The sequence below is a fragment of the Rhagoletis pomonella genome, unplaced genomic scaffold, assembly GCF_013731165.1.
Source record: "Rhagoletis pomonella isolate Grant_MI unplaced genomic scaffold, Rhpom_1.0 Rhpom_scaffold_04535, whole genome shotgun sequence".
NCBI lineage: Eukaryota > Metazoa > Arthropoda > Insecta > Diptera > Tephritidae > Rhagoletis > Rhagoletis pomonella.
The window spans coordinates 1,322-15,579 of record NW_023463084.1 but is presented as its reverse complement, the minus strand read 5'-3'; the positions used below and the strand labels follow the sequence as shown (position 1 = coordinate 15,579).

Genomic DNA, 14,258 nt, shown 5'->3' with positions numbered 1-14,258 from the left:
ATATATGCAAGAAAGTGAAGAAATGTCAACCACGTACCTTTACTAATGCTTAAGATTTTGATTGATAATATGCAGATGGTGGCACAGTAAAAGTGGCTGGCTGTTATACGTGCTTCAGGTGAATCTAGCAATTTTGATGTGTGTTTAGTACTCCTCAAAGGATGCTATGCCCTTTAGCAACCAGAGTTTTGATACAGTGGACTGTATGGTAATGTGCTAGTTATTTTTCCTCTCGGCGGAGATGGACCATGGGAACACTGACACATATGTGGCTCGCAGTTCCAGCAGGGCATCAATGTTTTAATTTAGTGAAAAGGAAAGAAGACAAGTTTGTTTAAATTAATAATATGCTTGCGAAGTCTTTATTGAAAGTGTTTGGTTTTCGGAGAATATTTTACAATATTACCTTGTATGAGATGAAGGGTGGTGGGTGAAAGATGTCCGTGCTTGATAGTGATAAAAATGGAATGACCGCGCTCTTTTATAAAAGGTTTAGCGGCACCCTCAAACAGCGAACTGTATTGAGGGGAAATTAAGCTAATTTGTTTAGATTAAAGCTGAAATTAGTCGAGAACGCAGAACGTATACTTAAACGCAGTCTTTATACGCAGAATTTCGTCGATTACTGGAGCCCTCAGTATTGCTTACTACACTGTTGCCACTCATCAATGCCTTTTCATAAACTTAACCTATCAACTACAATTTTTCGTGCTATAATAGATTTTAGCTAAATACAAACTACTTAGTTTTCAACAAAAACCTTATTCAATAGTAAATTTCAAATATTTTAAACATATTTTGAATAGGAACTTATAACTTTTTTACCATCTGTAAAACTGACGAAGTGGCAACCATCTAAAGAAGGAGAAATCAGCTGACACGGAAAAATCTAAATTCCGCAGATTTCTGGGCTACGGGCTACAACTACAGAAAAATTCTGCGGTGTTGAGTTTTCATTTACATGGCGCTTTGGTAAGACAGATCATGTCAGCTGACTCGGGTTTACGTACCGGTAGGTTTACGTTCTTGACTAATTTCAGCTTAAGTATTTGGCGGGAAATATACTATGTATGTGCATATTCGTAAGCATTTACATATATGTGTATGTGTGTGCGATTATATTTTAGGGTGTTTCATCCTTTTAAAGTTTGGTTTAGGCTTATGGCCTAAACAGTTTTATTAACTTTTTTTTATAAATAATATAGTTCATTCCATAACAAAAACCTTGTTTATCCAAGTTTAAAACTTTGTACAAAAATTAAAAGCAAATCAACAAAGTTTCATCAAAGAACGTAAATAATAAGAAGGGACAACTTTTGCCTTCTCTTTTGCGCTAGTACGTTTTCATCAAAATTCCACACTTTATATTCTGAATAAAAGGGCGCGTATTCATAGTCCAGCAACTAAGTCGAAACTAACAAAGTTGCAACTTAAATTTAAGTACCAACTTAAAATTTACCTCTATTCATAGTCGCATTTCAGACTTCTACAAAGTAGTTTCGACTTAGTTTATGATATAGCAAAACGATTGTGGAAATGTATCGATTTTTCTATACGATATTTTTGAAAAATTACATTTTTATTAAATAATGTCAAGTTTTATCATACGTTTATGTAATTTTTATTTTCATTGATTAAGGTATCATTTTCTTGTTAATTGTGTGAAATAGCCAGAACAACCGCAGTGATGTGAGGTCGATGTTTATCGAAAGCATGCTGTGAAACATACAAATAGTAGATATCTAAATGTTATGCACAAATTTACGTTAAAAGAACTAGCGTGAAACTGACTTATTATTTGAGAATTTATCTAAATTATTCCAATTATAAAATTGTGATGTAGCTTTATTCGAATTGTAATCCGTTTGCTCTTCTGACCCTGCGAAATAATATACATCCATCGAATTACACATATACTTATCTGAATGAAAAAAGCAAATAAATTTATACTTACATCACTGCGTTACCGACACTTTCCAGTGATTTAGGATTTTTCTCTCTTTAGGTAGCAATTTAGGGCCGTTTGCACCATGTCTAGTTAATTCTAACTCCCAGTTAAACATCTTTATCGACGTTATCGACACCCATCATATAACATGTGATCGATAAAGCAGTTAACGTGCTTAACTGAAGGATGTACCTCCAGTTAGCGTTAACTAGACATGGTGCAAACGGCCCTTAGACGTACTCGCACATAGCCTTAATTTCATCTTCCGATTAAAATGGATCGATCTTTGTAAATTGTAATTGGAGATTATTCAATATTATCAAATCACCCTCTACCAACTTAATTTTTACATATTTCGTCTGTTTTCCCTTAATTTGATAAAATACTTCTTCCTAGTTACGACTTAGTTGCAGCTGCAGCCGAAACTAAATTTTAAGTTGGTACTTAGCCAGAAAAGTCAAAACTAAGGCGACTATGAATAGCTTTAGTTGTGACTTAGAATAGTTTCGACTTAGTTGAGTACTAAATATGACTATGAATATGCGCCAAGGTGTTTAATTTTGGTGAAACTTTGATTTTCTTTTAATTTTTGTACAAAATTTGAAACTTGGATTTACATGGTTTTTGTCATAGAATGAGCTATATTCTTTATAAAAAAGTAACTAAAATTAATTTGAAAATAAAAATAAAAATCCGAAACTTATCCACCCCTATAAGTATACAGCGCACCGCATCATTTACAAACTATTTACGAAAACAAAAAATTGTATTGTTTCTTTTGGTACATTGCTGAGGAACAATATTAGTTATAATTACATATATAACGTCATATAAGTATATTTTTCACAAAATATTTATGAAAAAAATAGCTTTTGGGGAACATTGCCAAGAAACAACAACTTTTCTAAATGCTTTCCCGAGAAGCGATTTCTACTTTCTCTACTACATGACCGCACTTTTCGCGAAAACTCTAATAACGAACGTCGTTTGTTGAGTTGCCGTTGCAATGATAAAAGTAGTAGAAATTACTCTTTCGATACCAAGTACTTTTCTTCGATACTTACTTGGTATCAAAAGAAAATTATCGAGTATTTACTTGTATCGATTGAACCCTAGTTGTGAGTTCTAGCGTTGTTGCTGTCGACAATGACAACAATTGTGAGGGTTTCTCTGCTGACGCTGTTTCCCAAAGTGCTTCTCCGCTGCCCAATCCAACTGTTGCGCCTGATGCTGATGGCAAAGGAGAGCGGACAGTGACCAATGCGGCTCTCTCAACTGTTATGTCAGCGAAGCGTATGACTCCTAATGCTAATATTACTCGTACCTATGCCAATGTTAAAAACATCGAAGTTATGCCTTCGTCTTCTAATGCTGCGCATGAGTCGGCAACTATTAGCACGGATGCTGCTCATGTCTTCAATGCGCTGCCCGCTACGCCTGTTATTGACAAGAACGCCGATGTTGGGATTGCTGGTGCTGTTGCTGTTAATAACAATCATAGTGTTGGTGTTAAGGCCAGTGTTGCCAGAACTTTTTTGACGAACCGGCTAAATTGGCAAATAAAACCGGCTAAAAACGGCTAAAATGTTTCAACTAAATTTCACATGTTTTATTTAAATAAATCACGAGTAAAAAGACTATTTCTTGGACAGAAGTTAAAAATTCGATAGAAACCAATACACATAAAAAACGCTGTAACAATTTCCCTTCAATTTTAAGGCAGTAAAACATCGACCTTAAGTTTACATCAACCGAGGCCATATATTGACAAGGGATGCAAAATCACAGTTACACAAAAGAACTGGTCAGATTTTTCAGAAATCCCTTCAATTCTGATGTAAAATATGATGCCAAAAGACTGCACTCATATGACCGGCAGATGTCTCGTAGGATTCCCAGAGAGTTTTTCTTTACATAGAAATTTGTGCTCTTTTATTTTCATTTTGACTCACTTCAGTGTTGGTTCCTTTAATTCAAGTTGGCATTCGGTTTTTGGAATTTAAATAAGTTCTCAGCAAAAAAGTTTGTTTAAAAAATACATATGGGTACATAGTGCTCGAAAATATCAATTTTTCCCTTACCTTAAACCTTTGGGAGTGGGCAAAAATGATGTTTTGTAATTTAGGCAGAATTGAATATGCGCTATCTGGGAAGACAATGGCCCGTAGTTATAGTCAAAATAAAGTCGACTCTAAAGTTAAAAGCAGCTTTTTGACATAACTTTCAATGGGATATCTGTCAAAAAAACCTGCTTTTAACTTTAGAGTCGACTTTATTTTGACTATAACTACGGGCCAATATCTACATGAAATATTTATTCTGTTTGTTGGCACTATATCCAAACACAAACGAATCTTAAGTCTCTTAACAGTGAAACAATTTCTTATTTTCTTTCTTATTTATTTCTTTGCGAATACAACTTCACACTTAAAATTAAGACATTTACAAAAAAAATTTTATGAAGAAAATCCCTTCTTCGTTTAAAATAAAAATAAGCGAAATCGGCCCAATTTCATACAACCCTGCCTGACATGAAAATTTTGTCCACGATAAGGCTAGTAGCCATTTCTAACAGATTTTGGGTCGCTTAGTCAAAAATGGAAACGTATATACATATTTGAAATTTAAGAAAACAAGACAAATAGCAAAATCGGCTAAAAACGGCTAATTTTTTTCTGCAAAACGGCTAACAAATCGGCTGCCGGCTAAATCGAAATTTCTCCGGCTGTTTGCTGTCGCAGCTGGCTAAATCTAGCCAGAAAACGTATAAAATGGCAACACTGGTTATGGCACCTAACCAAGTAATAGTGCACAGTGCTCCACAGTGGAGAAAAAAAGCGTAAAAACTTAAATAAGAAGACTGTTTGGGGCGCTAATACAAATATTGAGTTGGAGGTTGCAGTTCGACTCAAGTGGTTGCATTTATCTTCCTTCTCAAAATCAGTCACGGAGAATAATATTATTGACTATGTCGCAAAGCACTCAACTGTCAATAAATAAATAAATAATAGTACGCCTTGCTAGAAGCTGGTAAAAAAAAGGTATACCTGATGCTGACTTGAAAAGAATAAATTTCAAACTAGGTGTTCCTGAGTACTCATTTGAATCTATATTAAACTCAGACCTCTGGCCTGTCAATGTGGCCGTTCGTCCGTTTCGTTTTTTCGAGAAAACATTGCCCGCAAATGTTTTAAAATATACTTTCACAATGCTTCAGGTTTAAGAACCAAGTCAGAGGATATGCGCCTGCTGAGTTCGCAATCGGAGTGTGACGTATTTGTCATTATCGAGACATGGCTTAATGAAAAATTTTTCGATGCTGAGTTTTTTGATCTGAACCGCTATGACGTTTTCCGTAAGGATCGAGATGCCGTAAAAACTGGTTGCTGTATAGGTGGGGGCGTGCTCATTGCCTCCTAGGGTTCGAAATTTAAGACTTTGGTATTGACACTGAGTACTCATTCTGGCATCGAGCTCATGGTATCGATACTCTAAAAGTATCAGGGAAAAAGTATCGATACTACTCAGTATCGGACTCATTAAAATACGTTTTTTAGGATACTAAAATCATTGTATTCTTCAATCATATATCTAGTTATTTCCTGAAATTAAAACAATATAAATTTAAAACATTTGATTTTTATTTCATTGCAGAACTTACTTTCACGTTAGAAGTAATTTTAACGTTAAATGTACATACATACATACAAATATAAATATATGTATATATATATATACATATACATACTTTCACGAATTTTAAGTTTTATTAAGAAATTTTTTTAAACTTTTTGGGTATGCATTTTTGTAGCCTATTTAATTTTAGTATAATAATGTGCAAGTTTGAATTAAAAGTCAACGGTAGTAGCCTACACGTAAATTTGAATAGGTTACAAAACTGCATACCCAAAAAGTTTCTAAAAATTCTGCATTTTCGTGAACTTTGCGTAGTTTTATGGCCTTATTCATAAAAAATAAAAAAAGGTTTATAAACTGAAAAATGTATGAAAACGTAATTTTATTAAACTCTTTAAACCTACTTTATTTTTTATGATTAAGGCCATTAAACTTTTAACTTATTTGGTTTATGTTATGCAACAGACTACACGCAATTTCAGTTTATTTTAAGTGATGGACAAAATTTAATGATAGTAGTCCATATAAGCAAAGAAAGCAACGGAAGAAAAAATTTAAAAGGTGTGTTTTTTAAAAAGTATTCGATACTACGAGTACTTTGCGAAGTATCCAGTAAAATCACCAAATAAGGTATCGAGTATTAAAGTACTCATTTTTATACCCTCAGTATCGATACTTACTCAATATCGATAGTATCGTTCGAATCCTAATGCCTCCCGTTGTGAACTTCAAATGTCTTCAATAGCATTCTTCTTCTTCTTCTGCGTATCCAATGCTGGATGTTCGCGATTACATACAAAACAAACATGCTTATCCTGCGCCCGCAGTTATCAGGTTATTTATTATTTCTTGGAACTGTTGTCTGTGTCGAGCTGCATTTATTAATTCGCCTATTGTTTTAAGGCCGGTCCATTCTTTGATATTATCGAGCCGTGAAATTTTTCTTCTACCAATTCCTCTTCGTCCTTCGATTTTCCCTTGTATCAAAAGTTGTAACAAATCGTATTTGCTTCCTCTTATAATATGTCCGAAATATGCGACTTTTCTTTTTTTAATATCTTTTCGTATTCCTCTGGTAGTTTGCGCCATGTTTAACACAGTGTCATTAGACATCTTGTCAGTCCAAATTATTTTTACCATTTGCCTATAGCACCATATTTCGAATGCTTCCAGGCGGTTTATACTCGGGGCTCTCAGGGTCCAAACTTCACACCCATATAATAGTGTCGACCATACGTAGCATTTAAGAAATCTCGTCTATAACCTTATTGGCACGTCCCGATTTGTCAGTAGCTTCTTAATTGTCATGAATGCAGCTCTCGCTACTTCAATCTTGCGTTTTATTTCACAATCATGGTCCCATCGGTCGTTTAGCCAGAGCCCCAGGTATTTATATTTTTCCACCCTTTCTATGTTTTTATTATCTATTATTAGTCTCACATTGGAATAGTCTTTATTGCTCTTATTTCGTCAATGTTTATATTTAGCCCAAAAGATTTGCTGTAATTTTCTACTTTGTCAATAATTCTTTGAAGATCGTGCAGATTATTTGTCACTATTCAGTTAGGTTCCGTATTATTTATTAATAAAGACAAGTCGGGTTATATTATTAATATGTGTTTATTACTTCAGGCTGACCCATGTTGTGTGCTTCTGCTACGACACTTGCTATACCACTGACTTACACAAGCAGTGGTCGCGTTCATAAGACGTAGCTGTTTAGCTCATCTGCTACGAAACTGCTGGCAACTGTTGAACCCAACAATTACGTCTTAAAAACGGCTTGATGAATATGCTGCAAAATGAACAGCTGTTAAATGTAAACAAATGAAATTGCAACAGATAGAGATAGTTGCGCCGATACTATTTAGAATTCAACGCTGAGCGGCCGCCGTGTTGAAAAAATCGTTCAATGTTACAATGATTCAAACAGTGTAAAATTATATAGCAAACATCTTAAAAACATATATTTAGAAACGTAGTATTATTAAATATTTTAGTTACTTATTATAAAATATTTTAGTTACCTGCCAGAATTTTGCTTTCGTTGGTGCAGCGAAATGGTAGAAAACTTAAAAAATGTATGATTTTGCATTTGTTTTCTTACTTTTTGGCGGCTAGACACTAATTTTAAACAATCTGTATTAATTTCAAGCAGTTCTAACGTCGTGAATAGTAAACACAAGCTCGAAAGTCTGGTTTTAGATATGAAAGAAAATCCCTATCCGCTGTTGGCACGATCTCTGAAAACAAAATCATGGAGCTGTTTATAGTTTTAATATATTTTAAATAGATTTGGATCACAAAATTTCTTAAATATATTGTATGTCAAAATATATTCGTAAGACTGCACTTAAACTCTCACGTTTTCTGCTCTTGGCCAGTTTTTTACCATGCTTTTATAAACTCGCTTTCTTTATTTCATTTTAATTTGCACAAATTTACATATGTACATATGTATAAGCACACTATTTAGTTTGCTCGATCTGTAAACAAAGCTTCTCAGCGGTGAAAACATACTATTGTGAACAACCTAAACGAGCGAAATTCACAATAGCGCTATTCTTCATCGAATGAGTGCCATAATACCAAATGAAAATTCGTTCGATCAGCACTTTCGACCACAGTCAAAGATCGAATGCAACTCCTAATAGGGGCCATACATATACATCTTGAACTTGGATGCCATGCTGATCATGACATCCTTCTTTCCAAAGTGCTAGACGCAATATTTTTGTTTACTTATATTTATACATAATCTTTTAAATACAATGGTCGATTAACCTTTCTTCCACCCTTTGTACTAATTATATTATCATGGCTTTGGACAACTTCATTTCTCCCATTACCTGCACTTATTTCCTTAAAGTTAAAATTGTGACTTTAAATATTTCATTAAAATCTCTCTTATCATTATTGTAATCTTCTTTCGGTCTTGTATTACAATTTACTTTTACATTCTTGTTTTTTCTTACAGCACCAAATAAATGCTTTCTGTTTCTTTCTATTGTATTATTGTTGTTTAACTTAACTTCAAAAGATTTTGGCCTACTACAAATGTTTGTTATCTTTGCTGGTTCTAATGGCTTATTTAATACTTTGCGAATATAAAGTTTATTACCTATTTTTAGATTTTTTAAATTGTGAGCTCCTTTATCATAGTATTTCTTTTGCTTTAATTGTCTGATAGTTAATTTAGCTTTTATTTCCGAGTTTTCTTTCTCGTTTTTCATATCAACAGGTGTAAGTAGAAGACCTCTTATTTTTCTCTTATACATTATTTTATTCGGCGAAGGTAAGCCATCACCTATGGGAGTATTTCTGTACTCCAGGAGTGCCAATGGAGGATCTTTAGATGGTTCTTCATCAAGCTTTTTGAACATTTTTTTTACAGTCCCAATATGCCTTTCCACCATGCCATTACTCTGAGAGTGTTTCGGACTCGAGGTAACTCATCTAAAATTGCAGTCATTCGCAAATTTTCTTATTTCCAGACTATCTAGCTGTGTGCCCGGATCAGAGTAAATTAAAAACGGTATCCCAAATCTGGAAAATTGCGATTTGAGAGCAGCTATTACACATTCACTTGATATACTATTTATTTTTGCAACTTATACGTATTTACTGAAGTAGTCAACAGTTAACAACCAATTTGAATTTTTGTAAAAAAATATATCTAGACCTAACGTTTGCCAGGGTCCGTTTGGAACTTCGCTGTTTAATAAAGGCTCTTTTGTATTTGAGCTTTTATATTTTAAGCAAGGTTCACAGTTGTTTGACATGTTTTCTATTTCATTGTTAAAGGTAGGCCAAAATACTACTTCTCTAGCCCTAGCTTTACATTTCTCTCTACCTAAGTGATTGTAATGAATCAGATTCAAAATCTGTTTTCTTAATTTATAAGGAATTAACAGCTTATTATTTCTAAACATCAAATCATCTATTATAGTTAACTCAGTAGCCATTGTATAATACTGTTTAATATTATTTGGCACATCATTTTTATTATTTGGCCAACCTTCTTTTATGTATTTTGCTAGTGTTATCATTTCACTATTGTAAAGGCAATTACTTTTATTGATGTGAAATAATGTGTAATTATAATTATACAGATTAATAGAATGAATAAATCACCTGTGTTGTGGGAAAACGTTGTGATGTCCTCGTTCGCGCCAATTGTTCTGCTCTTCCCGCCTCTTTTTTTTTTTGTCCTGTCAATCTCAGTAACGCAGGGTTGCATGGATGTGTGCATTCCCACACTCGGCCGTCCTGACAGGAGCCTCGACCCCGAGGGTCTATGTTCGTTATGCCTGTAGTTGGGCTCGTCGATGCCATAATCGTCGCTACCATAGAGACATTCATCATCGTCGCAAACCCATAGTTTCATCGAGTCTGCTGCCGTGGATGTCTGCTTGGGGCCTTCGCCGTTTCCTACACGACGTACCACATAACGATCGTTCGGTAAACATTTCAATACCTGGTAGGGTCCCAAAAACTTCGAACCTGGTGCTTGCTGTGTCCGACATATGGCAACCATATCTTCCTCTTTGTAAATCGATGCTTCCTTTCTCTTCTTATTGAAGTTGGCTCGGTTCTCTTCCTGCGTCTGCGGATCTTCTCGTGGGCATGACGTCGCAGGTCATTTCGCTCTGCATCAAATGAGGTGATGGATTCGCTTTCCAGTAGATCCACTAACTGCTGATCTTCTTTAAATTGTGCGTCAACCCCAAAAAGGAGTCTAAACGGTGTAGCCGCTGTACTTCGGTGCGCCGTTGTATTAAGAAGACGCTGGGCAACTTCGAGATGGCGATGCCATTCGTCGGGTTCCGGGGCAGATAACTTTGTAAGGAGTGGGATTAATGACCGGTTTACCCTCTCTATTTGGCCGTTAGCTCTCGGGATGCCCGTCGTTGTTAACACGTGACTAATGCCCTCATCACGGCAATATTCCGCGAACTCTTTCGAAGTGAAAGCGGTGCCGCGGTCACTAACAATGCGTCTTGGATTGGTAAATGCATATGCTTATTTCCGTAGCCGCGCGATGACCTCCGCCGCTGTTGTTGACCTAGTCGCATATAACCGAACAAATTTTGTGAAAGTGTCGATGACAGCAAAGATGTGGCGATATGATTTTCTTGTCGATGGCAGCGGACCCAAGTGGTCCGCATGGAACGTGTGAAAAGGGTAGCTTCCCTTGTCTCTTGGATGGAGGAATCCTTCCGATTTACCGGCTTTCCGCTCTGCTAAGATGCAAGATAAACAGCTTTGAATTACTTTCTTGATTTTCTGTCGTAGACCTGGCATCCAGTAGACATCTTCGATGAGAGCCGCCGTTTTTTCCACAGCGAAGTGTCCCCGCTCATGTGCCTTTCGAATGATTTGAGCCTGCATCGATCTTGGAAGAACGATACGCGATTCATCGCCTACGTCCTTATACAAAAGTCCACGCCAAATGCTATAACTATCATGAACACCGTTCTCAGCTAGTGCAATCTTTTCACTCAATTCGTCGTCTTCGTTGAAGTTTTTTTAGTCTCGTTGTAAGGCTGTCCTCGTCTTTTGTAACCACCAAACATGATCGAGAGTGGATAGCGACTCAGTGCGTCGACGAGCTTCAGACTGCGTCCCGGTCTGTGCTTAATGGCGTATTGAAATTCTTCAAGCAATAGTGCCCAACGTGCCACCCTAACGCACAAATCTCTCTTCAGCATGGTCATCGTGAACGCTTTGCAATCGGTGACTATTTTAAATGGAATGCCCAATAGATACACCCGGAACCTGCGCAATGAACGGACGATAGCCAAAACCTCCAGCTCGTAACTTGGATACTTTTCCTCCGCTTGAGTCGTCTTACCGCTGGCAAAATAGATTGGATGCATCAGTCCGTCTACCTCATCCTCTTGCAATAGTATCGCTCAATACCCGTCTTTAGAGGCGTCCGTGTGAAGTTCAGTCCTAGCTCCTGTTCTATATAGGCTTAGCACTGGTCGGCTGGTCAAGTACGTCTTCAGTTCATCCATAGTATGCACCCCAGCATCATCGAATTTAAAAGTAACAATTGTTCTCAACAGATTGGATAGGGGACGCGCTATTCGTGAATAGTCTGGGATAAACTTTCTAAAGTAGCCTGTTAAGCCTAGGAAGGCTTGTACTTGTCGAACAGTTGTTGGCTTAGGAAAATGCTTTACGGCTTCGATCTTCGTCTCAGACGGCTTCACCATTCCATCTTCAATGATGTGGCCCAAAAACTCGACGCGTCTTGTAAGAAACTGGCATTTCTCCAGATTGATATCGAGTCCTGCTTTCGATGCAATGCCTAACACTCGTTTCAGCCGCTCTAAACCGTCGACGTAGTCTGCATAGATGACTATTAGGTCATCCATGTATGTCAGCACGATTCCCTCACGGATGGCGTCACGAAAAACAGCGTTTATATACCTCTGGAACACCGGTGGGGAGTTGCAGAGTCCAAACGGCACGCGCAAAAACTCAAACTGCCCATCTGGCACAACGAAGGAGGTGTATTTTACGATAGCGTCTTCGACCCTTACATGGAAGAACACATTCCTCAGGTCCAAGGTACTGAACATCTTTGTGCCCTGGAGTCGATCTAGCTGATCTTCGATCAAGGGCAGCGGGAATCGATCCCTAACGATTTTTCTGTTTAAAAGCCTGTAATCGACCCAAAGCCGATGTGAACCATTCTTCTTTTTGGTAAGTACCACGGGACTGGCGTAGTCGGATGAAGATGGTCTAACTATTCCCTGGCTCTCCCACTCCGCAACCTGCTTGTTGACTATATCTCTTTCAATAGGCGACAGTCGCCTCGCCTTTTGATACACGGGCTCATTGTCCTTGAGCACAAGCCTCATGCTAACCGTCGTTTCGATCGTCTTTCTAGGCTGATACTCGGTAACTAGCTTTCGAACCTCCGCCTTCATGTCGTCGTTCTCGATGTGAGACAATCTCACCTCTTCTTTACTATCCTCTTCGCATAAATTGATTTGCATAATCTCAGCTACCTCGTCATCTTCGTCTGCATCAATGCAAATGAGCCCTTTCTTCGCATGAAAGTTCCTTTTCTCCAGAAAATCTGTTCCAATAAGAAGGCAATGGCTTGACAAGCTATCGGAAATAACGCAAATTCGTATTGGAAACAGACGCCCATCTATTTGTATTTTAGTATCAAACTCCCCAATTGCAGTATGTGAGTATGAGCCTAACCCAGCGAAGCGTAGCTTGCATCGCCGTAATGTAGGAGACCCGAGCTTTAGGTACTCATCGTAGCACATGAAAGTTAAGTCGCTAACAGTATCAATTAAGGCATCGATGACACGTTCGCCATTTGCCACGTTTTTGGTATACTGCTTCCGTGCTGTGCACGTCACAATATTTGACTGCTTTGGAACTTCTAGCTTCCGTGGACATTTGGATGCAATGTGACCATACTCATTGCAGCCAAAGCATTTCGGTCCCTGCGTCTTGACTGGACAATTAGCGCTAATATGATCCGGGTGACCACAATTGTAACAAACTCTTTTTGGACCCCCTTTGCTGTCTTCGTGTTTACCTTTCGCCGCTGCCGAACTTTTACCACCGCGTACTGAATTTATCGACCTGACCTCTGTCGATATCAATGATTCTCCTAGCTTGATCCTATCGAATGCTTCTATGAGTGACTCAGTGGAAGAGAATTGCTGCATTCTTGCCTGATTGCACAGGACGCGGTCTGGTATGCCCTCAATTAAATATTCTAACAAATCTTTACTTGGAATAGGTATGCGATTACCAATGACAATTTTATTATGCGCATAATCTCTGAATGACTCACCCTTTCTCCACAGCCTACCTTCAAATTTCTTCCGCTGCTCTATTACGCTACTTTGGGGCTTGTACATACGCTCAATCTCAGTAACCAATGAATCGAATGTCATTTCCAAATGCTCCGCTCTCGAGTGCAACCACTCGAATGCACTCTTCTTTAACTTCATGCCGATTAGTATTTTTGCTTCATCATCGCTGAGATCATGTGCCGTTTTTATGAAAATCAGTTGCCTCTTCCACACGCTCAACATATCTGGTGTCCCGTCGAATACGCCTATTAGATCCGCCAATGCTTTAATGCTCATTCTCGATATGGTGTTTTGCGAAGGTGTTATAGTACGTTGTCTGTCAAACCTGGTGTCATCTTGCTGCCGTCGCATTGAGTCATGCTCAGAATTTCGCCGTCCGCTTCCGCGTAGAAACTCATTTTCACGCTGGGTAAACTCGAGCTCGCTTCTTAATAGCTCTCTCTCACGTCTATCGAGTTCTGCCTCTTGTCGCCGTCTTTTTAGCTCAAGTTCATACTTCTTCCGCATGCATTCCTCGTTGCCTTGGCCTCCTAATTCGTCGTTGTCGCCAGTTGCACCTCCAAAACACGTTGCAATCTTCTTCATGAGCGCCATCGTTGCGCTCACTATTTTCATTCGTCCATTCCCCGGTTGGGTTATGTTCCATCAATCGAGCTATGAGTTCCGCCTTCGTACCGCTGACCGACAGACCAAGCTCTCTAGCTTTTTCCCGCAACCGGGTAGCAGTCCAATCGCAAGCACTCGGCATAATGCTTCTCGTTGACTCAGTTATAATATGGGTAAAATATACACACCAACGTTTTCCCGGACGAGCCCCCAAA

The 14,258-nt window shown here is 37.9% G+C and overlaps 1 protein-coding gene across 1 annotated transcript; it reads right to left on the bottom strand.

Annotated features, from left to right (window-relative positions):
- Nucleotides 1-11,499: 11,499 nt before the first annotated feature.
- On the bottom strand, nucleotides 11,500-14,031 carry LOC118754747 (uncharacterized protein K02A2.6-like). The gene has a single exon (XM_036489635.1). The coding sequence runs from the start codon at nucleotides 14,029-14,031 to the stop codon at nucleotides 11,500-11,502; it is 2,532 nt and encodes an 843-aa protein (XP_036345528.1).
- Between the last annotated feature and the right edge of the window lie 227 nt (nucleotides 14,032-14,258).